Consider the following 27,405-nt stretch of genomic DNA (forward strand, 5'->3'; position numbering starts at 1 on the left):
ACCAGAGCACAGAACCACTTCATGCATTCACTCATTCAACAAAGTTTGCAAAGGCATCTACTATGTACCGGGCACCATGCTGGGTTTCCTGCCCTCGAGAACGCAGCCTGCTGGGATTAGCAGAGGTGACTCTGCTGGGATAAGGAAGGGCACAGGGCATACCACTGGCCCAAGAACACAGGCATCTGGCCAACTGCCTTCTACAACAGGCAGCCAAGACTTTGCAGGATTTCTTCCATTGGCTGGCAGATCCCCCTTTTCTACAACCTGTGAGGAAAGGGATCTAGGTTGGCAGGTGTCCTCACCAAATCAGGAAGCCATGCAACATGATGGTAGAGGAACAAGTTCCAGCCTGTGCAGGCATCAGCTTTCAGAAGTCCCTGAAGACAAGACTAACAGAATCGACAATGATAGATTATCATGCTCAGAAATTTTAGAGGATGAGAAAATGTAGCCAAGACCCATGGCGACCCTTGGCTGGTTTTTGGCCTCCAGCACCCTAATCTTCTTCCCCACCTCATGTGGGTAATGGGAACATTTGACCAGGCTACCCTCCCCTCTGCCAGGCCAGAGGTGGACACGTGACCTGAGCCTCCAACCAGACTCCCCCTGCTCTTGGACCAGGTGCCAAGGGGCATCAGGTGGAGCGCGTGGTGGGAGCACCTTCCGTCCAGGTGGGGGAAGCGTGGAGACTCTGGAGTTAGGTCCGATGGCCAGAGACCTCAGGGCTGCCCGGCTTCTGTCCTGGACTTGATTCTCCAGACTTATCAGTGCTGGGAGTTAGTTACCTGATGGCTGTCAAAAAATCCCTTTCCTGCTCAAGATGGCTGGTCATTAGAAAACCTAACTGAGTTTTTATGATTAATGCCACATGGTCCAATGCTGTGCAGCTCAATCAAAATGTCTGTGTGTGCAGCCTGAGACTGTTACATGGGAGGTGACTGGAGTCATGGTTTGGAAGATGGACCTGCTGCTGTTTGGTGCGTGGATAAGAATGAGTGACAAAACAAGCACAGCCATGAAGCTGAAAGCTGAGAACACTGATGTTTTCTGAGCTCTCAGGATGAGCAGTTCCTATGCCAGGAGCTTCGTTCATTTATTTCCCACAACCCTGTAGGCAGGTGAAATCATCCCCATTTTATGGATGAGGAAATTGAGGTCCAGGTGATTAAATAACACGCTAAAGGTCACTCAGCTGATGAACGGTAAAGCTGGGATGTGAACTCAGGAGGAAAAACTCAGAACCTGGGCTTTTAACCAAATACCACGTTGTTTCCCTATGGAAGAAAATCCATGAAAGAGTTTTCAAAATTAACGCGAAGAGCTTAGTGCCGCCTTGGGCTGGGGGGTGAGAAGCGTCAAGGGGAACGGTGGGTTTCCATCTTCAGCAGCAGTGGGCACTGGGGCGGGAACTGGCGGGTCAGGGTGGTGCCTCCACTGGGGCAGCTGTGACTTGGGCTCTGGAGTGAGCATTTCCAGGTTGACGGTCAAAGCCATGGAGAGGATGGTGTTCCAGCGGGAGTGTGGGCAAGTGTAGGGGAGAGGAGCAGGGGCCGAGACTGGGCTTGGGCACTGGGAGAAGAAAAGGAGCCAGTGAGGGGACAGGTGGGTCCAGGGACCGGGAGAGCACTGTAGAAGGCTGAGCTCTGCCTGGCCCCTGGGGAGCTCAAGTTCTCACCTGCAAAGGCCCCTGTTTCTGATCAGGGTCTGGGAAACAAAGGGTCCCTGCCGACCCCGGAAGCCGGTGCCCATGCTGCCCGCCACCCCCTGCGTGCCGCTGTCTCACCCTTCACAGCAAAACCAGCCGAGACCCCTAAAGGCAAGCTCAGCCAGCTGTGGCTGGGCAGCCAGGTCCCAACCCCGAATTCTGAATCCTACATCTCTGGGAGTGGGGAGCCTGGGAGGTCTGGCTTCCTGGGGGCTGAGGGAGGCTTGCACTGAGCTGGGCAGGCAGCCCTTCCCCCCACCTCCCCCTCAGTAAAGGAAGGCAGGAAAAAAACGTGTTTTTATAAATAGCTCCAGCCCCAGCTGATTTGTAAATTCAGTGGGCTTTTTGTGTCAATGACATCACCCTCCTCCCCATGGCAACCTCCGACGATATCAAAATTGCCAAGCAACGTTGAAGCAGCTCGGCGCCCCAAACGAGAGCGGGTTGATGCCTGAGGATTTAATGGAGAAATCCCAAAGTGAGCCGAGGTGTTCCGTGGAGGAGGCGTGCGTGGCTGGGGCGGAGGCCAGAGCCCGCCAGTGCCGCTTGCCAGGAGCCCTGGGCCAGCTGGGGCTCCTTGGCCATGCTCCCTTTGACAGCCTGCTGCCGGCAGCAGGGGGAAGGACATCGCTCCCCGCCTGATGTGCCAGGAGCCAGGAGCAGCCATCCAGGTGACTAAGCCGGCCCACGGGCACTGAGTCACCGCTGGCCTGGAGGTTTCTTCCTTCCCTTTTGCATCTGATTATTTTGGGAACTGGAAACTTGGAGCTGCACCTGAGTCCCGCCCCTTCTAGCTCTCCCCTCCCTACCTGGGGCTCCAAGGAAGATGGGACCTGCCACGAGTCTGCCGCCACCCGCTAAGGATATGGAAGACGCTGTGGGGGCCTGAGGGGCCGGGGAGAGATGTCAGCCGGCAAAGTGCAACGGCAGATATGGTGATGAGGCTGCCTGTCCTCTGGAGGTGTCGGGAGAAGGGGAGTCTGGTCCATGCTGACTGGCGTCCTCCGGGCTGGCTTTGAACTCACCTCCTAAGGGATATTTCTGTAAATGAGCAGCTCCTAGGGTCCGAGTGGCATTTGGAGAACGAGGCTGGATTGGCTTAGGCTGGCCTGGGCAGGTAGGTGGCTGTGCGCCGGGTGCGGCCCCATGTGTGTGTGAGAGGAGCAGGTGTGTGTGTGAGAGCGGGCCGCAGGGGAGCTGGCAGAGACTGGGGATGAGGGATTTAGCAGCAGTTCATCCTGACTGATGCTGGGCCCGCCCAGGCCCCAAGATGGGTGCTGTGGAAAAGGACACCAGGTGCCTGGCCTGAGCAGGTGCGGAGCAGCTCCAGCTCCGACAGACCCAGGCCCCACTGAGTCCACGGGACAGAGATACGGCAGGGTGCCAGGGTAGGGGGTGGTCCAAGGATGGAAGCCAACCCGCCGGGGGCACCGGATGGTGCTTGGGCTGCCTCCTCTTCTGACAGCCCTAATCACTAAGGCACTAAGGAAACAGCTTCCTACCAGCAATTCTGTCCCTCTCGGTGCAGTGCCCATCAGCAGCTACGTGTGTCCTCCGCCGAGCTCTCACGGGTGCATCCCTGGGAAGGATGCTGCCCAGGGCTCTGCTCCCCCATACTCAGGACACAGCAGGGCCACTGATCAGGCTGGTGCTCAAGCCAGCGCCCCGGACCCCTGACCCCACAGGACGTGCTCTGGTGTGGGTTCCCCGCCTCCACACCAGTGAGTAAGCTGCTAGAGGGAGAAGGCTATGTGCCCACAGAGGCAAGACGACACCAACCAGGAGCCTTCGGGAGAAGCGGCTGGGCGAGAAAAGCACTGAGGTTTTCTTTTTCTGTTCCTTTTTTTTCTTTTTTGCCCGAAGGGAGTGCCGCTTCCTGGGCTAGAGGCAAGCACCGGCCTGCAGCAGGGAGCTCGGGGCCCAGAGGACGGCCAAGGTAAGGTCCCTGCTGCCACGGCGGCGCGGGCCTCCCTGGCGGGGTGGGGTGCCAAGGTGTCCAGGTTGCCCACCATCTGGGACAGGGCGGGCAGCTGTGGGTTCCTGGGCTAAGGAGCCCCACACCCCGCCCAAACTGCCACTCCCTTCCCAGATGGATTTTGAAGCACCCCCTTCCAAGCTGGCCTCTGGCTCCCTGGCCAGGGAGAGATATGCTTACTTCTGCTATTCCTGCCTTTAACTCCCCTTCCTGCTGGGCCGTGCCAGTGCCACCAGGACGCCCCTCCAGGAGGCCCCACCGCCTCTGGGACACTCCCCCCATGCGTGCATCCCACAGATATTTATGGAGCATCCGCTGGGTCCCGGGATCCAAGTCACGCCCCTGTGCTGAGCTTGACTTGGCACAGACTCTGACTCTGAAACTCAGCCTCAGGCCGGATTCAGGGGGCTGCCTGGCTGAGAGCACCGTGTTTCCTCACAGACCTCAGACTCCCCTGCAGTGTTAAGGACCTGGTTGGCTCCGGGGACGTCAGGCCCAGTGAGCTCGGGTTTCTAAAGCACTGGGGCCCCACCAAGAAGCAAGGCTCATACAGTGTAGTTTGCTCTTTCCCTGGCATCACACACCAAGGTCGGGGGGTCCTGCTTGGGGTCTTTCCCTGAGCGGTTTTGGTGGGAACCGGGTTCCTGAAGTAGAGGATGAGCTCTGGGCTGCATGGGCCCCGGTGCGCCTGGGACTCGGCCCCACAGAAGCTCATCTAGCTGAGAATAAGGCCTTTGGGCCAAGCAAGGGGTCCTCTCTGCAGCTCAGGAGTGACAAACCTGGGAGCCCTGGTGACCAGGGTGCCTAGTCAAGAGGGGTCGGCACCAGGAGCAAGCTTTCTGGGAGCCCCTGATTTGTGTGGAAAGCTCTGTGCACCTGAGAGTGGCCGCAAGAGGAGAGTATGGTGGCCGCATGGACAGTTCGGTCCCCCAAGGACAGACATTCTTGGTGAGCGGAGCCCCCTGGGATGTACCAGGCACAGAGAAATATGCAGGCAGGTCTGGGGCCTCCGGCCATGGCAAACCCACTCTGTGCATAATTCCCAAGAATGACCAGGAATGCCCCCTGTCCTGGAAGAGCCCATGGGACCAGAGTCAGGATGAACCCAAGTGTCTCCCACTCAATTAATCCCCATACCTGGCTCCAGGAAGAGGAAAATGGGAGTATTTACTAGCCGTGGGGTTACCAGCTTTGGGCGTATTCACAGCTCCTGGAGAAAGGCCACTCCAAGCCTGGCGGTGCCCCGTGTATGCAGAGCTGAGCAGCAACTGGTGCCCAGGTGGGGACAGAGTGGCAGAGGCTGGGGAGCACCGGACAAACAGCAGGCCAGCAGGGTGGCAGCTGGCCGGCCCAGGAGGGAGCGGAAGGCAGAGGCCAGGAGGAGAGGAAAAGCTCAGGGAGGACTCAGGACGATGGCTTTCTTATACCTACCGCCTTGGTGGGAGGGCCGGGCTGGGCGGAGGCGGAGACCCTGAGAGACCTCATTCCTCACCGGAACAGCCCCAGAGGCGCCTCTGCGCACTGTGTCCTGGGCGCAGAAGGCAGGAAGGACTCATGGGAAGCTGACCTGTGGCTGGAAGTGGAGCCCTTCCTGTAGGATGCATTCCACACCTGAGTGGGAAGGAGACTCGGGCAGTAGGAAGGCTGCTAGCAAACCTCATTAGCAGGCCTTCTGCAGCCTGTCCCTAAAAGAAGTGGAGTAGCCAACAGGTTGGAGTAGAGCATGGAAAATGGAAGCTTCGGAAGAGCTCTCAACTTCCTGAAGCAGGGCTGACCCTCCTGCCCGGGGTGAACAGGCCGACTGGTCCTGGGAAGCTGCCCCTTCCAAGCTCAGCCCGAGGGCCCACTGGGGGCTAAGGTGAGAGGTGTGAGGTGTGGGATAAAGGGGGACTTGGCTTTTCTGGGCAGGGTGTGGGCTCTAGGCAGCACTAGGTGGTGGCCACTGGCACCTTGTTCTGGCTCAGTCGCTTGCAGGCAGGAAAGAGCTATGGCCTGACTACTAAGTACCAAACACCGGTGGCAGGATGGGGGATACTGGGGTGGAGTGCTGGAGCCCTTGCCCCGGGGGAACTTACAGGCTTCAACAGAGCAGTGGAAAGGAAAGCTGAACAGGACAGACTTTCATACCCTGGGGAGAATTAGCATGGAGGCAGGGACCATTCCCTCGCAACTGCAAGGGGCCACATCAGCCCCAGCAAAAGGACACTTACACTGGTCAGCATTTTCTATAAAACCTCACTCTGACCCACCAGGCAGTGCAGAGACTTTACAGGGGGACAGTGATGACCTTTTTTTTTTTACACCTGTGGTTTCTCTGTGGTTAAACTTTCCCCCTCGAAGTGCTGCCTCAGTCAGCAAACACTGGCACCTTTCAGCCTGGCTCTGGTTTGCCTGAGTTTGCCAAGCACTTGGGCCCCGGGCCTCTGGCTAACGGGGTGAAGTCAGGGCTGTGTTCTCTGTCCCGTGGACTCAGTGGGGCCTGGGTCTGTCTGAGCTGGAGCTGCTCCGCACCTGCTCAGGCCAGGCACTCAGGCTGCCCAGGACCTGGGGGCGGCCTCTGCGTGCTCAGAGAAGCAGGCCCAGGAAGCTCAGGTCAGCTGGTTCGTTCGTTGTTCTGGTCTCTGACCCCCGTGCACCCGGAACCCAGCCCACTCACCCCAGGGCAAATAGCAATGAACCAGTCACCTTGCTCAAGGCCCCTGCTGCTTGCCTGTCCACCCAGCCCCTGAGGCTCCTGAGTGCTGCAGCGGTGGCAGCGGGGTTAAAACCGGGAGGACTGGTCCTCTGGTTCAGTCCTGGCATGGGGCCTCCAGCTTCCATTTTCTTTCTTCCGGCTTCGAATGAGGCTCCATATGGAATTGTGCAAGAAGGCACAGAGAGTGCAGGGAGCCGGGGACCAACTGTGCATCCAGAGCACGGTCTCGGGTCAGTGGGGAGGAGCGCAGAGGAGGAAAAGGGCTGCCCCAGAAAGGAGCTAGCCGCCTTGGACTGCTGTAGTACATTCAAGCCAAAGGGAGGCCCAAAGAATGTTTAATGCAGCCTTCATAATTTCATAGAGGGAAACAGAACCCAGAGAAGGTAAGTGGGGTCCTAAGATCACAGAACTAACTGGTGACAGAGTCAGCTTCAGGCCTGGAGGTCCTCGCCTCCCAGTCTACGTTGCCTTTCCATCAGCAGTATTAGCAAACGCACCCCCAAGCAGGGACAGGTGAGAGCTGCCAGGTAACAGGATGGCTTGAGAGAGGCGGCCTGGCCTAACACAGTAGGAGGACAGGTCCCCTTACTCCTCTGTGCCTCCTGCCCACCCCGAGCCCCTGCATCTCGATGGACCTGGAGCCCCAGCTCAGCCCACGCTTATTCACCAGCGCCCCCCAAGAAGAGGCCCGGCCCACTCCTGGGACCCGCCCACTCTCTGATAAACAGATCCAGCTAATTTGTAAATGGATAGACTCAATTTCTTGTCCCAGGAAGCATTTTACATTTTAAACAGAAGCCTGTTAATGTCTTAAGCCAAAGGAGGGGGTAATGATAGTAGTATCTAGGGATGAAAGAGATTCTGGGGCAGACCCTGAGCGGGAGGAACACAGGAGACCTTTTACCTCAGGTGGTCTTTTCACCAGTTATATACCATGACCCCAGGCAGGAATTTAAACACCCACCATCAGAGGTCAGATCCCAGAAGCAGGTGGCCTGTTGTCTGTCATTTGTCTCCCTGACCCCAGGCACGAGCTGGACAAGAAGTCTTTTATATTCCACTATAGTGGGGTTTGTTGGAAGATGGGGTGTCAGGGGTCAGGCAAGGTGGAGAAAGGTAGAGGTCTCGGACCCTGGGAAAGGGTGGAGCCAGACCCAGGGGCAAGAATGCAAGGCCAGGCAGTTAGCAAGCATATGCAGGGCTTCTGTAGAGGACAGGACGGTCAGACAGGAGGAGGGGCTGCCTCAGATGGTCCATCATCCCAGCAAGAGCCACTGGGGAGGGCGGGGCAGTGCACACCAGGACCCTTTGCCTCAGGGTTCACATGAAGTTCCCACAGGCCCACCCCAGGGCAGTCAAGGTGTGGTCCAGAGATTAAAGAAGGAAAGACCCTGAGAAAGGATGGCAGTAGCTGCCTGCCCCACCCGCTACCCTAGGACCCTCTAAGCAGAGCCCAGCCCAGCCAAGTGGTAGTTAGGTCATGCCTTCTAACCCAGGGCAGACGCAGAAGGTGGAGTTCCACAAGCTCTGCAGCAAGTTCCCATGAGGCCACGTGGCCCAGAGCCTGTGAACTTCGTGCATTTAGAGCTAAGGTGTTCCCCCCAGATGATTGTGGATGGGGCTTGGGCAGCCAACATCATGCTTCCTGAGACTCTTTCCTCCCCTGGACTCTGGCTGGGGCTCTTACCTGGTCTGGCACAAGCCTTCCACTCCCCCAACTCACCTGTCCTTCCTGAAAGTCAGGCCCTGGGCTCCAGGGCGTGGGTGCCAGTCGCAACCCTGCCCTGGCCTTAGACTGGGGGCAGCTGCTGGAGGCTCAGAGCAGAGAGGAAAGGACGATGAAGGGCATCCATTCAGGAAGCTTCCCAGCGGTCAGTTCTGCCAGCAGAAATGCCAGCCAGAGAGCTGAATTGCCAGCAACAGACAGTTGGATGGAACTCTGGAGCCCATTAAGAGCAGGGGCTGCGAAGCGATCATAGTGAGAAGATATTAAAGATGTCTCTAAAATGAGTGTCCTTAGCACAGAGGTAGCTCCTTCTGTTGCCACCCTCCCCAGCGTAGCTCATGCCCCCATGCACCCGGGAAGGGTGCCACAGCTTGCCCTGCCCCTGCTTTAGCTCCTTGAGGTGGGTGGACAGTGGCTTCTGCATCTGGGTGGCTCACCCCAGGTCACCAGATCCCTTTGGAACTATCAGGCAAGTTCAGCCGCCAGTGTCAGTTTTCATTTAGGGGAGACAGGCCTATATATTCTCATTGGCACAGGAAGCCTAGTACATATACACACTTGAGAAAAAGGCAGAAAGAGGCTGGAGGCTTCTGGGTGTGGTCATTTCCTTCTGCTGAAGTTCAGGGTGGCAGAGGGACACATCTGTCCGGCGGCCAGGCAGGAGAGTCCAGTGGACTTTCCCCGAACACCTAACTGGGCCCAGATGGTGCTGCCAGCTGGAGCTGGGGTTCTCTCTCCAGGATCTGGAGTGGATAGACCTGTTGCATTGATTTAATAGCAAGTTCTCCTGGAAGAACCCTGGGACTCTGCCCCCATGGCACACTAAACCGGCCTCCATTGCTCCCTGTGGCAGCTGTGTGCACGCATGGCGTGGGGGAGGGGAGTTTCCTCCTTGGTCCCTTCAGCAGCTGTGAGGGCCGAGGGCCAAGAACTCTCACCCTGTTTGGGGGTGCTGGTCCTTGGGGCCCCTGTACCCCAGTGCTCTAGACCTCATCATTCCACCACCTTCCCAAAGGAGAGGGGCACCCTCTCCCCCGCTATACACATCAAGAAGCTAAGGCTGAGACACGCTGGAAGTCTAGAAAGGCAGAAGGGCTCCAGTCCTGCAGGAACCCACGGTCTCTGCAGCTAGATTCTACCTCCTTCCTGCCTAAGGACCCCAAGGGCTTAGCAGCCTCAACTTTCTCAATTCACGCTCCCAGAACCTGAGAGGTTCGCACTGCCTCCCAGCCCCAGCAGCAGAGAGATGGATGGTCCCATGAGGGTGAGGGGCACTGGCCCAGGCCACCCCAAGAGCAGGAAGGGACAGGTGTGGGACAGCCCAAAAGAGAGGGGGAGGAAGGGATCTGCTCCAAAGAGTGCCTCTCTCCTAGGGCTGGGGGCTCAGGGTGAGTGGGCATCTACCCCCCTGGAGCCCAGGCCCCAAGGGGCTCCTCCAAGCAGGTAGCAAGCAGGTGTGCAGCCCCACTTCCCCAGCAGTGACTGCATGTGGGCCTGACGGCGCCTGGCCCATTCTGGGTCTGTGAAGGACAGATGGCTTGATTCAGGGACTTCAGGCAGGGTGCTGGCTCATGACTCAGTGAGAGGGTGGTGGAAACTGAGGCCCCCCTCTGCCCCTCATACCCAGGGCCATGTGGGCATCCTCATGCCCTCATCAGAAATGGAGGAGGGATATCCCCACCCCACCTCCCGACTTCTCTGTGTCACATGACATACCCGTCCTGGGTGGCAGGCAGAGTTGGCACAAAGAGGCAAATTACCAGCACCTCCCCCACCAGCTGCTCCCAGGGACCTGACCCCACACGGTCAAGTCATATCAGACAGTCCCTGGCACCGGGAACCTCTGAGCAGGACAGAGTTAAGAGAACGGACTGGGGACAGATACCCTTGGGTTGAAATTCCGGCTCCACCGCTCAAAAGCTATAAGACCCTGAGCTGATTCCTTAACCAGTCTGAGCCTCATCTGTTTCCTCATCTGTAAAATGAGAATAATAACAGTATAGTACTTCTGTCCCAGGGTGGTTGTAAAGACTTGAGTGATGACACGTGTAAATAGCTTAGCATGGGGCCTGGCCCACCTGAAGCATTCAGTAATCGGCAGGCATTATTATTACTATTATTAGAGAAGGGCAGTCATCCAGAGAAAGGACACTGAGGAATCTTTTCAAGTCACAGAGCAGAAAGGTGCCAGGAAAGGATAATGTGTTTGTGTTTCTAAACCACAAGTTGATCTGTATCTTTCCTCTTTGGCCCTACCCCGGGTTCTCAGCCCTGGCTGTAGGTACTCAGATGTTACAACAGGCCCCAAGAGCCACAGGCTGAGAGCCAGGCAGTGCTTGCCCTGCCCATGTGCCCTCCCTGACAGCCTCCCAGACCAGGCTGGTTGACCAATGCCCCAGAGCTGGCAGAGCTCCGAGCGCCATTGCCCACAGTGAAATGCCACTTCTCAGTGCCCCTGTCCAGCACTCCTGCCCAATTTGTGCAAAGGCAGTGCGTGGACAACGCCCTTGACCAGAAGGCCTATGCCAGCTGCCAAGGCTCTTCAAAGGAGGGTGTGCCTGGTCCCTCTCCCTGCGCTTGGCACGGCAACCTGGGAATAGGCCAGAAGAAGGCATGTGGATGCTGGAGGAGAAGCTGTCTCTAGACTGTCCCTGCCACTTCCTGAACTGTTCTGCCCCCTCCTCCTGGGCAGGGCCGAGTTGGGTGTGGATCAGAAGAAGATGGAGATGGGGGTGGGGGGAGAGTCACACACAGAAATTAATCACTCAGGACCCATTCTGCACATCCCAGCCATTCCAATATGCAGACGGTCATCCAACCCTCTGCAGCCGACCCGCCGTAGACCCACCTGGAAGGGCAGAAATGTGGGGTTGTGATGCACCCAAGAGGCCCCCTACTCTAGTCTGGTATCCACTATGGGAACCTTTTCTCTAGCATATCTGACTGACAGTTATCTGCTTCTTGAATACGTTCAGGGATGGGGAATTCATTACCTCCTCAGTCAGTCTTATTTGGGAGTCCTGTCTCTCTCAAGGCACCAAATGCCATTGCAGCTCTCAAAGGTGAGAGGCCCCCAAGGTACCCTAGACTCTCTCCCTTTGGGGTAAGGAGGGGACTGGGTGGGTAGCCTTTTTGGGATACCCAAGCCTGAATTAAACCAAATTAAATACCAGTTCATTTCTGATAATATTCTAATGTTCACACTTTATTGTAGTGTAACAGTTCAAAAGTACTGCTTGGAGCCGTGGTTTTGGTATATAAGGTATTTGTATCGAAAGGAAATAATTCATGTGTGTCAGTAAAAAATAATTGAGGGTGTTGATTCTAGGTTCAATAAAGTAATGCATTTCATTCTAGCTTTGGTTCTTGGTTCATTTCAAATCCTCAGCAGCCAATTCCCATACCCACCCCCCAACCCAGCACAACCTCCTTCCCATAGCCAGCGCGTCTCCACCTGGCATCACCATGCCTTCCCCGGGAGGCTGAGGACATCAGGGCTTTGGATGCAGCCAGACAGGGTGCAGGCCTGTTTGGGGTAGTGAATTCCCACTGGCCACCTCAGCTCTGTTTGGTGGGAGCCTAGAGTAAACTGTGCATAAGCAATTGAGCCTATAATGCAAATTCTTTATCCATAAATTGCACTGATATGTCTAAAGAATCAGTGAATAAAAACAATACATGGCAATAGTGACCTCAGTACCTAAAGTTTGAGGTGACCAACAATGACAGAAATTCCTCCACTTCCTCCTTCGGGGCAGCCATCTGAGGTCTAGATATACTGAATTTCCATGCCAGACTCCCCTCAGCACTCGGGTGGACACAGCCCTCCCTGGGGACCTGGAAGTCTTCCCACTTCCTTGTTTGGGGAAGAGACAGATGGCCCCTGCCCTCCTCCACAACATATAAACACAGGAGAAACCACCCTCCAATCCAGAAGCAGGGCAAAGGGCAGCCCAGAGTGAGCCACTTGGGACAGCCATCCTAACCCTAGGCCAGGACACTGCTGGGGACAGCTAGGAGATGCTGACTCTGGAACCGTGCCTTATCCTCTGTTTGCGGGTGCAGGGCTCCTGGAAGCTTTCTTTTCCTAGAGGTCCCTTACAATCCTGAGGCCCGAGGGCTCTCAGTACTGATCAGGGTCTGACAAGGGCATTGGAATCTCTTTAAATCCCACTTTTCTGCCTGCACAAGGGGGCTAACCCAAGACAGCCGTAGGGCCTTGTCGCGCGATGGGACAGGACAGGCCAAGGTGGTAGGTTTCAGGATTCCAGCCGGGCTCTCCAGGGTGGGCGGGCGGGACGCGCCGCCCGAGTGTGCGTCGGCAGTGCAAATTAAGGAGCTAATTACACAGAGACGCTCGGCGGACAGTCCAGGTCAGGCCTCTAGGCCGCAGCCCAGGGTCCGAGGGGCCACGTGTACGTCACAGCGGGCGGCTGGGGCCAGCACCGGAAGGCAAAGGGCCGGCGGGAGCCGGAGCCGAGCGGGTAGGGGGAAAGGGTTGAGAAAGGGGGTGCCCCTCGGGCAGGGAGGCTCCTGGCCGCGGCCCCTGCGCCCCTCGGCGGCTTTTCCCGGGCTCTGCGTTCGCGGCGTCCTACCTGAGGCCACACCCCGAAATCAAACTCGCGGCAGGTGAAGCCGGCGCTGCACAAACATGTAAGCGCGGCCTCCCCCCGTCGTTCCCGGCGCCTCCCGGCGGAGGGCGGGCCGGGCTCCCGCGGCCTCTCCCAGAGCTCCGGGCGCTTCCCGCTCGGCAGGTGGGTGCCCCGACCACCGGGGTGCTGCAAGCCCTGCCCGGGTAGGGGCCGGGGCGGGGAACAGGCCTCCCCTCACGCGCGGCTCCCGGTTCTCGGGTGTTAATTCCCCGAAGTGCGGGGCCGCCGGCGCGGGCCGAGGGGAGTCGGCGGCGCCGGCAGCGGACCTCGCTCCGCGTGGGCGCCCGGCCCTCGCGCCCAGGCTGGCGGGGGGCTTCGTCCCAGAGGGCGCCTCACTCGGGCGGCCGAGGCGGGGCCGGTGGCCGCGCTGGGTCGGAGCTAGGAGAGCAGAGTGGCCGGACGCGCTGAGCCCGCTGTCCCCTCGTCCCCGTGCGCCCTGCGGGGAGCCCGCCGCCTCCGCTGCTCGCTCGCACCTGAGAAGGTGGCTCAGCCGGAGGCGGGCGGCCGGGGGTGGGGGGCGGGGGGGCGGGTTCCCAATGCTCTGGATTCCGGCCAGTCGCGAAATCCGCGGGGACACTTACTACATCGGCCACAATGAATTTCTGACCTGTTTCCACCCAGGCCTCGGAGGACCGGCCCGCGAAGGTCCCCAGTTCCCTCTCCTCGGTGCCTGAGAACTCTGCCCACTGAAGAGAGGAGTCCGGAGAAAGAGGAGGCAGGGAAGGCGGCCCGGAGGTGAGTAGCCCTGGGAGGGTGTCCAGGGGCCTCTCGGGACCTCCGTGAAGGACAGGCCGGGACAGTGGGCGGGCAGGTGGCCCTCCTGGGCTGCCCCGTTCTCGGTACTGTTAGGCAGTGGTCCCTACTAGGTGCCATTTATCAGTGCTTAGTGGATGTGCCTGGTTACTTCACCCGCCTCGGCCCACTGGAGGCGCGCAGGGCTTCAAATGCCCCGCCCTGGCTCCTGGCCTAGCCTCCGCCTGTCCTCCCGTCCGCTGCCGGTCAGGGGCGAGGCAGTGTCACCAAGGCCAGTGCACTAAATTCTTGTTCGGGAAAGAGGCTCCCAAACAGGAAGGGCAGAAGCAGGCCCAGCGTCCGTGCCGAGCAGACCAGGAGGCAGCCCCAGCCAGAGGTGCTGCTGGGCAGATCCCAGCCTGCCGTCAGCTCATTCCCCAGCTGCCCAACCTGCTAAAATCTCTCCAGCTTTGCCCACACCCAGTGAGTGGCATCCACCCCGGGAGGGAGATGCTGCTGGGAGCACCAAGGGCTAAGACATGAGGAGTTCCCAGGGTGTAGTCTGTGTTTTCTGTATCTTGCCCCATTCTGGTACGAGCTCTCCTCAGGCCATATATAGGACAGGGGTAGAGAACACATTTGGAACCAGAAAGAGCTGGGTTCGAATTCTGACATTTTGCCTTTGATTCCTTAAGCAAGTTTCTTTACTTCTCTCCCAACTTTAATGTCCTTATCTATAACATGGGGGTGATCATGCCTTCCTCATAGGGCAGTTGTGAGAAGTCACAGTGATAACTGATAAAGGAGAACAGCCCCAGCAGGAGGCTATCTGCCTAGCCTCCAGTTTTTGGAAAGGTTAAGCTCCCCGAGCCCTCCTCTCTGGGAGAACTTTGAGAATGGTCTGGCTGTGTGGCAAGAGATTGTGGAGGACATTAGAGCAAAGCAACGGGAATAAAGTAACGGCAGAGGGTCTGTGCAGGGTGGGTAGTAAGGTGGCCCCAGAGAAGGGGCCATTTCTGGAAGGGAATCCCACTTTGGAAGCAGAAACAGCAGCGTGCTCTGTACACATCACACAGCTTCATTTGTCCATAGGTGACCCTGGACACACTGTTACCACCTGTGCAGCCTGGGACAGAGAGAGAGACTCTGGCTTGAGGCTTCCAGTCCTATCTCTGCCCAGAGTAGTTGTGTGATCTGGGGCAGGTCATTTGACTTCTCTGGGTGCACTAGGCATGGTGCAAGAGCTTGGAGCTTGGATTTGATTCCCAGCTGCACACTCACCATATCAGACAATTACTTCTCTCTCAGCCTTAGTTTCTTCACCTGTAGAATTAAGCTCATAAGACCTACCTCGTAGAGTCGTGACCATTAAATGCAGTAATGAAAAGCGCCTACTACAGTGTCTGACACATGCGAGGCACTTTATACACGTGTATGTGTAGCTTCCCTTTCTCAGCTCCTCCTTCCTCTCCCCAGTCACTTGCCATTCTTAAAACGCACCCAGTAAAACAGGTTTGGCCCATGTCACTGCAGTATTGTGAACTTGGAGTGAGGAGGGGAACAATATAGTGATACAGAAGGTTAAGGGCTGTGAAAACATAATCTTTTTGTGACTAGGGGACTTAATCCTGTGACTTGGGGACTCTGGAGATTGTTTCTGGCTAGGCACTGAGGGCTCTGTGATGAGGTCTCGAGCCTCTGTATGTGGAAGCTGTTGAAAATCTGGGGTAGGCTTCCCTGGTGGCGCAGTGGTTGGGAGTCCACCTGCCGATGCAGGGTACGCGGGTTCGTGCCCCGGTCCGGGAAGATCCCACATGCCGCGGAACGGCTGGGCCCGTGAGCCATGGCCGCTGAGCCTGCGCGTCCAGAGCCTGTGCTCCACAATGGGAGAGGCCACAACAGTGAGAGGCCCGCGTACCGCAAAAAAAAAAGAAAAAAAAAAGAAAATCTGGGGTAGTGAAGAGGTGGCTGGCCTGCAGCTCTCCCAGTCTTCACTCCTCCCTTGGAGATTATGCCATGCCCAGGAAACCCCAGTGCTGCGGACTGGGGAAGCGGTTAGGATTCCAAGTACAGTGAACAGAGGTCAGAGGGCTGCTCTGGCTTGAGCCGCTGCTGGGCGGCGGCAGCACAGCACTTGCAGGCTGGAGCTGGGCCCAAAAGGCAGGCCTGAGTCAACATTGACCTTCCCTGGCTGGCCAGCCTAGCTCTTCGGCCTCTCATTCAGCTGGAGTGTTGACACAAGTGATTGAATGAGACTTATTATCATATTCATTTCAACAACAGCCCCATTATCTTTCCCCTGGGGATTCACTGGGACCTGTAGTGTGGGAATGACAACAAGGGTGGGGAGCCCGGACATTTTGGCGTGTTCTGTGCACAGTGCCCCCGGCCCTGCACACTCAGCTTCTCTCTGGGCCACTCGAGTGCGTCAGAAGGACCTCAGGGTACTGCTCTACATCCTGGGGATTCTCCACACTTCCACACAGCGGCCCTGGGAAGGTCTTAAATAGTGCCTGTGGGCAGTGGCAGTAAGGGCCACAGCCTGGGTCTAGGCCCCATCCACCCTACAGGGGACAACTGGGCAGAAGAGCAAATGAAATTCTCTTCAGGCCCTTCCCCTGGTATATTTCTAGGGGACAGGAAGAGTGCTGGGGTGCCACCTCTCATGTCACGTGAAGAGGGCAGATGGCAGGCCTGGACCCCTGGTGGAAGCTGAGGGAGGACAGAGCTCAGCCCCACATGAAGGATGAGCTGTGAGGGGACAGAGAGACAGAGGGCAGGGGCCTCCGAAAGGGGGAGGAGCCCCCCATCACTGAATTCATTGGAGCAAGGTGAGAAGGGCGTGGACCAGCTCCTGTCGGGAATGCCACCGAGGGATTGAAAATTGGGCAGGGGCGAAGGGGAGGCCATACCCCATCAGTAAGTCCCACAGGTGGGTGGTGCAGGTCAGGATGGGGTCTGGCAACATCTATTTGGAAAAGCCAGCTAAACTGCACGAGAGCAAGGATTTTGTTTTGTTCACCATGGTCCCCAGAGCCTGGAGCAGAGCAGATGCACAGCAAATTAATTTATCAAATAAGTGAATGAATAATATAATTTCATATTTAAACTAACTCCAGAAACTAAAATTTGAGAAAGATCTTCCTGGCTGATGAGAATATTCCAATGAAAGACTGGCTTCTGTCCAGGATATTCTCAACCAGGGGCCTTCGAGGCACATTCCTTTTCACGGAAAGGTGTGGAATGTCAGTTCCCAAAGGGCGTTATGAAGAGGTTGGGCAGCAGACCTCGGGGTGGAAGGGCCCAGCTCTGGAGGTGGCAGGGTCCTCCATCAGCCCCTCTGTGACTGGATGGTGGCAGTAGTGGGGGTACCTTTGTAAATGCTCTAGGACTCAGGGGCTTACCTCTATCTCGATGTCACAGAGCGTCTTGCGTGGGTCTGAGAATGACAGGCTGGGGTGGTGGAAGGTGACAGCTAACTGCAGCCTTGTTCACATCTGGATCAGACTAACAGGGGTCTTCCCCTTCTTTGCTGCTCCACTTGGGCCAATCACTTAATCTCTCTGAACAAGGGTTTTCTCATCTGCATAATGGGTACAGTCATAGGCCCACCTCCCCGGCTTGCAGCGAGGATTCTGTGCGTGAAATGCTCAGCCCAGAGCCTGGTGCTTATACTAGGCACTCCCTGAGTGACAATTACAAAAAATACCCAAAACAGCCCCTCCAACTAGGACAGATGCTGTTTCTTTCCTCACTGTACCTGGAGACACTGGCAGAAGTGAATAAGTCCATGCCCCTGTTGGCCCCGGAAACGCTGAGGCTTAGAAAGGAAGAGTGGGCCAGGATCACAAGCGGAACTCAGGAACGCCGCGCCCCAGGTCCACGCTGAGCCCGCACTCAGCCCTGACAAGCCGACGGTGCCTCCCTCAAGGGGGGCATAGGCATGCACCCCACTCTCACTCTCTGGCCCTCAGAGGGAGCAGGGCCCCAGGTGCAGCTGCCTTCTCTCTTCCCACTCGTCTGGAAATGGAGGGGAATCCCACCAGCCTCATCCTAACAGACAGTTTACATCCCAGAACTCACACAGCCGACCAAATCCTCCTCCCCTCAGAGTGGCTGCAAGCTCCTTCAGACTTGCTGTCTGGAAACCACCTTCCCAGCCTGTAGGGCGTTCTTGTGAATCCCTTCAGTGGGCTGAGTGTCCTTTCCTTGAAAGGAATTCGATGTGTGGGAACAGCCAAAACTCACTGGAAGCCGGATCTAGGCGGCAAGGCAACCTCGTTGGACACCAGCTCTTCTGGTGAAAAGCAGAGGCCACAGGTTAGGAAAACACTTGATGCTGGCCCAAGATGGGCCCCAAAATTGATTCCCAGGAGGACTTCTGAAAGTCCTGGAGCACATCTATAACAGGCGGTTTCACTTCCAAGGGTCTGCCTCAAATGGCAGTGCTCACTGGAAAGTCTGTGCTCTGGTTTGAGGTTTAAGTGCAGACTCATTTCTCCATGGTTCTGGTTGGGGAACCAACAGCTTGCTGGCCCTGGAGCCCCAGGCCCTGGCGGACGGATGTCTCCTCCCCAAGAGGAAAAGCAGTTTGAGGGGGTGACCCACCCAGCACAGCTATCTGCTGTCCCTGTTGTAGACCCTGGACCAGCTGAGCCACAGTGCCTGGTCTGGGGGCCCTCACCACCCAGACCCCATGGTACGGTGGGACACTAGCACAGGCCTGCCGGTTGCCTGACTTGAGGCTGAGACCCTACTGAGGGGACGTGGACCTGTGCTGGAGAAAATACCCTCCTGCTGTTTCTGCGGCTCTTTCCATGTGTGCCAGGCCCTGACATCACAGCTGCCAAGGCGAGCTCCTTAGAACACCCCACCACCACCACTGCAGGGCAAAAAAAAAACAGACAGACAAGCCCTGGTTCCAAACAAAGTAAGGGTCAGACTGCAAGTCAAGACAGCGCCAGTCTCCCTTGGCCTCTGACTCACAGATCAGCCCAGGAAAGAACCTAGTAATCTTGATTGAGGGAGCTGGCCCGGGCCCATCCCCTTCTACACAGACTGCCCAGCCCCCTTCCTGTTCACAGAGACCCCTGGGAAGGAGATTAACAATAGCCCGAGTCCCTCTGAGTGGGCATGGTGGACGGAGCAGGGCTTTGGAACCAGATCTGGGTTTAAACACCAACTCGGTCATTTCCTGGTTCTGTGACCCTGGGTAAGTTATTCAGCCTCCCTGAGCCTCATCTGGATTTGTGGATAATAATAATAGCTCCTACCTCCCAGGCTTGTTGTGAGGATTAAATTAGTTGGTGCTTGGAAAGGGCCTAGCAGGTAGCATGTAGCTCAAGAAAAGTTACTTCCCTTTCTCTCTGGAGTCTCCTGCTCCTCTGACATGATAGTCCCACCCCTCAGTGACCCCAGGCCTGTGGCTCCCTGAACTCTCCCACCACCTCCACCCTCAGTTTTACTGGGTGTGACAGCATTTCCTCCAGAAGCCTCTGCCAGGAACTGACCTGCTCCCCATCTGCCAGGCTCTGGCTGGAGGAAGCAGCCTCAGCAGGAGCTGTGCCGCGGGGGGGTGGGGGGGGAGGCTTCCTTCTAAAGCTGGTTGGGGCAGGGCTCTCCCCTCCCCTCCCCTCCCCTCCCCAGTGATGGGCATCCTTCTCTGGTCCAGTCATGGGCCAGCCTGCTGGCTGGAAGGTGATGTCCTCGGCCATTCTCAGAAGAGGAATGTTCAAAGCATTCCTCGGTCGTAAAGGTGCATCCCAGCCTGAGAAAGACTCCTCAGCACCTCCCCCCACTGCATTGAAGGGACTCGGGAAGCGGAGGTCCCCCTGAGCCAGAGCTGGCGCCCTGCCTCTGCCCATTTCTACTTCAGTGGCCATGGCCCACATCATTTCTGTCAGGCTAGGCAGAAGGAAAGGCAGGGACTGGCTCTCTGAAGGAACAGCATCCTCCTTCCTCCTCCAGAGTACCTTCTTTAGGGAAAGCTCTTTCACTAGGTGAGTGGAGTGTGGATGCAAAGAGGTGGTGCTTCTCGGATGGCAGTTTTAAAGGCGGGCATGGCCTGATTAGATTTAACCTCACGGCTGACTCAGCACCCCCTCTCCCTCAGCCCCGAGGTCCTTGGGCTTGTCAGAAGGCGGGAAACTGGGTGAAAGATGGAGACCTAGGAATGGCAAGTGAGGGCCCCTCTCTGGGCATTCGTGTGTATGTCCAGGACATGGAGCTGGAGAGATGCAGGGGATGCTTGGGTCTCAGGTGATTGACACCCAGTGACCTGGCAACATCGGATACTTAAGCGGGTGAGTATCTCTTAGGAAACTCAGTGCTCGTGGATCACTCTTCTCTTTCTTTAAAAATATTTTGTTTTCTTTAGAAAGGCAGCCCATCATCTTTAAGGAAAGTTCAGAAGAGTAGAAAGATGGGGTAGGAGGAAGTCACCTGGAACCCCACCAGTCAGACACAACAACAATGAATATGTTGCTGTATTTCCTTCAAATATTCATTATATTCATACTGCATTTACAAATTAGTCTAGGTGAAATCTTTAGAAAGAATTTCCTACTCCTAACCTAGGGCTGCTTTGGACAAAGAAAACCTTGATAGTTTAATTTGTCCTCGGGACCCATGGGTGTGGATAGGTTTGGGCCCCAGCAGGTCAGGGGCTCCAGGAAAGCCCATCAAATTTGGGCTCACCACAGTCACTCACAGCAGACCTGGGGCAGGGGATGGCCAGACCAGGGGTTACCCTCTCTCCTGCCCCCCACCATCACTCCCACCAGCTTCATTATTTTTACCTTTCACATTTAGATCCAGTTAGTTTGGGGATAGGATATGAATTCATTTTTCCAGACTCCTTTTTTTTTTCATATGGATATCTAATTGCTTCACCTACATTTATGGAAAAGATCATCTGTTCCCTACCATACTGCAGTGTCACCTTGTCATAAATTAAGTGACCTTACGCGAGTGGGTCTATTTCTAGATTCTCTTCTGTTCCACTGGCCCCCTCATCAGTCTTTGTGCCAATTTCACACTGTATTAATTGTGGTTGCTTTATAATAAATCTTGATATCTAGTAGTGTAACCCTCCAACTTTGTTCTTCAAGATTGATTTGACTCTTCCTGATTCTTTATGTTTCTCTGTACATTTTGGAATCAGTTTGTCAATTTCTACCAAAAGAAGTATGCTGGGATTTTGATTGCCATAACTCTGTAGGTTAATTAGGGAATAATTGATATCTTTATAATATTGAGGCTTCCAATCTATGAACATTCTTTATCATCTTTAATGTTTGATATTTTTCAACGTAGAGACCTTGCGCATCTTTGATTCGATTTATTCCTAGGTATCTGATATTTTTCATGTAAAGTGGGAAAGGGTGTCTGAGGGGTTTTTCCCTAATAACACTTCTGACAGCAAATGAGAGGGTTTTTCTCCTCCTGAGATCATTTATCCAATTCTCTGACACCAACCGGGTGTTCAACAATTCAGTTTGATTCTGACACTAACTACCTGGATTAGCACAGACTCCTCAGGCTCAGCCCCACAAACTGCCCCCCACCTTGGACTCAGGTTCCAAGGCCCAGGTCCCCGTACCTCTGACCAGCTGGCTAATAATTGAGGTTCCCACGACCCCCTCCTCACATTTGATAATTTGCTAGGATGGCTGGTGGAAGTCAGGAAGGCACTCTACTATTACCAGTTCATTAAGATGCAACTTAGGAACACCCAAATGGAAGAGATGCATAACGCCTAGGGCAGGGTATGGGGGAAGGGTGCAGAGCTTCCATGCCCTCCCCAGACGCGTCGCCCTCTCAGGACCTTGAGGCGTGCACCAGCCCTGAATCCTCTCTCTGAGGGGTTTTTATGGAGGTTTCATTAAGTAGGCACAATTGATTAAATCATTGGTTATTGATGATTAACTCAATCTCCAGCCCCTCTTCCCTCCCCAGAGGTGGGAATGGGGAGGCTGAAAGTTCCAACACTCTTGTCACTCTGGGGATTCCAAGAGGTTTAAGAGCTCTGTGCCAGGAATAGGGGGCAGGGTGTGGGGTGTACAAAGACCAAACGTCTATTTCCCATTGTACCACAGCATCTTTTTTTAAATTTCATTTTCTATTTGTTTGTTGCTGGTATGTAAGAATACAATTTTTTTTATATTGACCTTGAATTGGGGACTTCTAAAATTCACATTTAATCCCCAAAGTTTGTATGTAGATTTTTCTATGTACACAGTCATATTGTCCCAGGCAGTGTTGGCCTCACCATGGTTTTGGGCAAGTCCTGGCAGCCTCCCTTTAGGTGTGGATTTCCCGCTAGCTAAGTGGCTGGCTCTGATTTCTAAATCTCTACTCCCCCTCCCCCAAAGGCTGAGCTCAGTTCATTGCTTCTGTCAGCTCCCTACCTCCCCTGTAACCCCTGGATCCTAGGACTCTGCACTGTCCTTCTTTCTCCTCAGGCCCTTCCTGCTGCCTGTGGGAAGAACTTATTCTGGAATTGCTGTTAGGGTGGACTCAGGAGGGGCATCCCAGAGTCATGTAGACCATTTGCTAAAGATGCTTTGCAGGAACTTCCCTGGCAGTCCAATGGTTAAGATTCCATGCTTCCACTGCAGGGGGCGAGGGTTCCACTGATCCCTGGTCGGGGAACTAAGATCCCGCATGCTGCGGTACAGCCAAAAACAAAAAAACGAAAAAAAAACAAAAACAAAAAAGATGCTTTCCCCGTGCATTCCTGCAGCAAACGCTGGGCCTTTGGATGCGGCCAGGGAGTTGGGGCCAGGGATGTTCTGGTGGGGAGAGAGGGAAGTATTAGCCACCTGTTTTGCAACTCTAGGCTGTGTCCCTACACCTCCAGAAGGGTTTACAGAGTGGGGAGGAGAGTGAAACCATCAGCTGAGCTAATCCAGAGATAGAGGGTCTGTCAGGACAGAATTGCAGAACTGAGACTCTTCTGTAGCCAAAGACAACAGGGAGGAGGTCAGGCTTTACCAAGCCATGAAGAGTCTATGTCGTGGAGCGGTGACGAGGGCCCCAGAACAAGAAATCAGGAATGACCACTGCCAGGTGACTCCGAGAGGACAGGAGTTGGGCATCACTCCCAGGCTTGGATCTGCTCACCTTCTGATGTCTGCAGGGACCTGAGCTGAGAGACAGGATGCACGGAGAGGTAACATAGCAAGAGAAACAGCCCCTTTTTCCTGGGAATTCGCCCACTTAACACTCCCTAAACTCTGTGCATTATTTTTTATTAACCCCATTCTATAGATGAAGACACTGAGGCTCAAATCATTAAGGTAGCTCGCTCAAAGTCTCCCCAAATTAGTGGAAGACTCCCTGCAACTCACCTGTAACTCAAACAGTTATATTTCATCCCAAAGTCCTTGGTCCTTGGGGCTCCTGCACATGTGGCTTTGCCTGGTGGGAATGTTTGGTAGATTTCCTGAACCTCAAGGTCCCCAAAAGTGGCTGCCATTCCAAGAGGTATGACATGGATTCAGATTGATTCATGCTTGGTGGATGCCTAGTGGAGAGACTTGGCTGTTTGAGCCCTCTGCCTTCCCGAGTGGCACCAGCTGCCTCCCAGATCTGTGACCTGCTCCAGAACCTGTGAATGTGACCAGGAAAATTCTCCCTCTGGAGCAGGAAAAAAAAGAGAGTGCCATGGCACAGATCTATCCAGTTCTGTAGATAGATGAGTGATCCAAGCATTCAATTCAAGAAACACACATGTCTTGTTGAAACAAACCTAGAAGTGACTTTTCCAGCTGACACAAGAGCCCACTGAGTGTCCTTAGCACCCATCGCCCCACACAAATGCACTGAGCTATTCTGAGCCACTTCAAATACAATAGCATTCTAGTGGGTACCCCCAACCCTGTCTTCCATGTGGTCCCAGCCCAGGGCTCCCTGAAGGTGAGGCCAGAGCAGCACTTTAAGAGTCACTTTGCCTCCTGGGTCTCCAGTCTCCCTCTCTCAGATCTGCATGCTGGTGTCACTCAGAGCTGTTGTTAGAGCTTAATAGGGCCTAAGGCAAACCCAAACCAGCAAGGCAAGGGATGGAGATTTGACTGCAGGTGATGTTTTGTACAATCAGAGTTCTGAGACCAGAGAGAAGGGGACCCAGAGGGAGGTGGGCTCTCTCTTCCTGGAGAGCTTTTCCCCTAAGATAGCTGCCCTCACCCACCCCAGCAGTGCCCTTAGTTCAGGGCCTTTCCAGAATTAGGGCCGAGCACCTGGGGACCATAAGGGCCCTTTTAGTTTGGTCCCTGATGGGGCACCATGTCTCTGAATCCTCAGCTTGACTTTTTATGAAGTTGTATGTCACATTAGCAGTTTTTGGTTTTGAACCATCCTGGGACAAACCCGAGTTGACTGTGTTATAAAAGAAAGAAACAAACAAAAAAAAACCCTTTAACGAAAAATTGGATTCAATTTGCTAATTGTGTTTAGGATTTTCATTTATGTTCAGAATTGAAATTGGCTCAAATTTTCCTTTCCTTTTACTATTTTTCTAAATTTATTTATTTTTGGCTGCGTTGGGTCTTCGTTGCTGCACGTGGGCTTTCTCTAGTTGCGGCAAGCGGGGGCTACTCTGTTGCAGTGCGCGGGCTTCTCATTGCAGCGGCTTCTCTTGTTGCAGAGCACGGGCTCTAGGTGCGCAGGCTTCAGTAGTTGTTGCTCGCGGACTCTAGAGCGCAGGCTCAGTAGCTGTGGCGCACGGGCTTAGTTGCTCCGCGGCATGTGGGATCTTCCCGGGCCAGGGATCGAACCCATGTCCCCTGCATTGGCAGGCAGATTCTTAACCACTGTGCCACCAGGGGGCTTCCTTGTACTATTCTTATCTGGTTTAAGAATCAAGATCATACTTCATAAAATGAGTTTGTCAGCTTTCCTCCCTCTTCCGCACCCCCCTTTTACTTCTTCGACGGTGGAATGTTATTTGTCATGGGCTTTGGATCTTATAAATACACACCCCCCGGGCCTGCCTCCTCAGCAGGGGACTTAGCGCAGATGAGAAGACAGTCACCTCTTTTCCTCCTTTGTAGTCTGTGTTGGCTTATTTATGGGGCTTTTGCTGCTTCTGGGACTGCTCTGCGGGGAGCTAGCCATTTCCCTGAGGGAGTAGGCCTGAGAGGTGGGCCGGTGCAGGGGGTTGAAGTGGGGGAGGGAGTCTGGGGCCCCAGTACCCACTGCGGCCACCTGTCCTTCCCGGGGCCAGGCTCCTGTGAAGCCCCCTCTGGAACTCAGTCTGACCCTCCCCATGCAGGCACCATGTTCCGCAAGAAAAAAAAGAAACGCCCTGAGATCTCGGCCCCACAGAATTTCCAGCACCGCGTCCACACCTCCTTCGACCCCAAAGAAGGCAAGTTCGTGGGCCTCCCCCCACAATGGCAGAACATCCTGGACACACTGCGGCGACCCAAGCCCGTGGTGGACCCTTCACGCATCACCCGGGTGCAGCTCCAGCCCATGAAGGTGAGGCGGGCATCAGGGATGGCGGTGGGGGAGGATTCAGACCATCCCCCTTCACAGAGGGCTGCTGGCAAGACCACACAGGCACCTGAAGAACCACCTGATTTATCAGCTATCAGTTAGCCAGGATGTCTTCATTCCCTGCTAATCAGCCTCTCGTTCTCTCCCTGGGTGACCCAGGGAGGAGGATCCTGGGGAGTCCCTCTCCACAGGGTGGTAGGGTTGCCAGATTTAGCAAATAAAAATACAGGATGCCCAATACAATGTGAGTTTCAGATAACAAATAATCTTTAAGTATGTCCCATGCAAAATTTGGACCTGCAGCCCCTGTGGGGCTGGGGGCTGTCACAGACCCAGGGGATTAAGTTGTGTGGGTCAGGAGGGGTTGATGCAAGAGCCTGATAGGGGTTGGGGTCAGGGCCCTGTCAGGGTTTGGAGGCCACAAAGCCATTATGTGTGGAGGAGAGCCCTGGACTGGTGCATGTCCCCTGGAAGGCCACACACAGACAGAGCTGGAGAACGGCAGCGGGCCCCAGGCAGGGCCTGCAGTCTCCCCAGCTCCCGAAGCTCAGCGGCCGGCACCATCAGGCACGCTGGATTGAACGCCATGGCTACTCACCTGTCTGCCCTGCTAGACTGTGGGCCGGTGAAAATGAGGCTTCTCCCTGTATCCGTCCGCCAGCACAGGCCTGGCCCACCGTGGGCCCTGGGTAGGGGCTGAAAAATTAAGAATAGACGGATGACACAGCAAGGGAGGTCCATGGTGCTCCTCCCCAAGGCCCCCCAGGGAGGCTCTCTGACCTGGTCCCCGCCCAGCGCCCCCTCCCTGCCATGACAGGAGGCTCACCACGCTCTTCCCCCTCCCCTGCAGACAGTGGTGCGGGGCAGCGCGGCGCCCATGGACGGCTACATCTCGGGGCTGCTCAACGATATCCAGAAGTTGTCAGTCATCAGCTCCAACACCCTGCGCGGCCGCAGCCCCACCAGCCGGCGGCGGGCACAGTCCCTGGGGCTGCTAGGGGATGAGCAGTGGGCCGCCAACTCGGACATGTACTTGCAGAGCCCCCAGTCTGAGCACAGGGACCCCCATGGCCTCTACCTCAGCTGCAACGGGGCCGCACCAGCAGGGCGCAGGCATGTGCCATGGCCCGAGCCACAGAGCCCGCGGGTCCTGCCCAGTGGGCTGGCCACCAAGGCACAGTCCCTGGGCCCCACCGAGTTCCAGGGCGCCCCGCAGCGCTGCCTGCAGAGCTCCCCAACCGGCACCTCGGCCTCCACGGCTGCGGGCAGGCGGGGGCCCAAGACTGCCGGGCATGGCTCTGAGGAGGCCCGGCCACAGTCCTGCCTGGTGGGCTCGGCTGCAGGCAGGCCGGGGGGGGAGGGCAGCCCCAGCCCCAAGACCCCGGAGAGCAGCCTGAAGCGCAGGCTGTTCCGAAGCATGTTCCTGTCCGCTCCTGCCGCCACCCCTCCAAGCAGCAGCAAGCCAGGCCCTCCACCACAGAGCAAGGTAGGTCAGGTCGCGGCCTCCGCCGGGGCCACTCTCGACAGGGCAGGGGGCCTGGCCCGGCAGCATCCACTGGGGACACAGGCCCTGCCCGGCCTTCCCCACCTACACGGTCGGACTGGGGAAAGCGTGAGGTAAACAGATCGTCAGCTGAGGATTCTACCCTGAACCAGCTGAGCCCTAGCGCTCCGAAGGCTTGGCACGTGTGAGTCAGATGTTGCAAGCCAGGTCATTTTCCGGGGGCCTCTGCGGGGCTGTGGTACGCCTCAGCTGACATTCCTGCCCTCTGGGGTGTATCTAGGCGGACCACACGGGGAGGCAGGCACCCCTGAAAAAGCAGCACCTTTAACCACAAGCCCAGACCCTCCCCTGCCCCCAGTGCCCAGCGACCCCACCCAGGCTCCAGCCTCGGGGGGCGGGGAGGGGGGACAGGGTCTCTCTGGCTCCCTTTTCTGATCTTTTTTCTGCCTGGACCCCCAGCTTGTCCCAGTGCTCGCCTGAGGTCATACACAGCCTCTCTGTGCTGCTTCTCCCAGAGGTTTATGTTACCCCTTCTCTAGTGAGGATTCTTCCCTCCCTCCCTCCCTTCCTTCCTTCCTTCCTTCCTTCCTTCCCTTTTTCTAGTAGTTCTTGCTTTGTGTGACATTCCTGTAGTTATTTATTCTCATACTGTGTGTCATATGAAAAGCTAGAGGATTGAATTTGCCTGGGTCTGGGAGCAACAGGAGAGCTGACTTTTGGCGTGTGACAGCCTCAAATTCACATATTTTTCTTGTAAAAAAGGAAACAGTGAAGGGAGCCCTAATGGTGACATCTTTGGGCAGGCCGAGAATTTTTGCTTCTTACGTGCCCTGTGACATCCTGTCCGTGGTGACAGTGACATCCTTTCCCATTTGGCAGATGAGAAGACTGACTCAGAGAGCGTGGGACAACCC

The 27,405-nt window shown here is 55.8% G+C and overlaps 1 protein-coding gene across 5 annotated transcripts in view; it reads left to right on the forward strand.

The window, feature by feature from the left end:
- Window positions 1-2,171: 2,171 nt before the first annotated feature.
- PAK6 (p21 (RAC1) activated kinase 6) overlaps window positions 2,172-27,405 on the forward strand; it is a 35,001-nt gene continuing 9,767 nt past the window's right edge. The window contains exons 1-6 of one of the 5 annotated variants that reach the window (XM_060003551.1): window positions 2,172-2,825; window positions 3,572-3,644; window positions 13,378-13,491; window positions 22,451-22,660; window positions 24,761-24,969; window positions 25,838-26,473. In XM_060003551.1, coding sequence (XP_059859534.1) covers window positions 24,766-24,969; window positions 25,838-26,473 — 840 coding nt within the window. In that variant the 5' untranslated portion in view covers window positions 2,172-2,825; window positions 3,572-3,644; window positions 13,378-13,491; window positions 22,451-22,660; window positions 24,761-24,765. Of the gene's footprint in view, window positions 2,826-3,571; window positions 3,645-12,782; window positions 12,859-13,377; window positions 13,492-22,450; window positions 22,661-24,760; window positions 24,970-25,837; window positions 26,474-27,405 lie in introns of those variants that run through there. The other 4 variants (XM_060003549.1, XM_060003553.1, XM_060003550.1 and 1 more) reach the window with 4 other exon arrangements.

This window comes from Delphinus delphis, chromosome 2 (genome assembly GCF_949987515.2).
Source record: "Delphinus delphis chromosome 2, mDelDel1.2, whole genome shotgun sequence".
Lineage (NCBI taxonomy): Eukaryota > Metazoa > Chordata > Mammalia > Artiodactyla > Delphinidae > Delphinus > Delphinus delphis.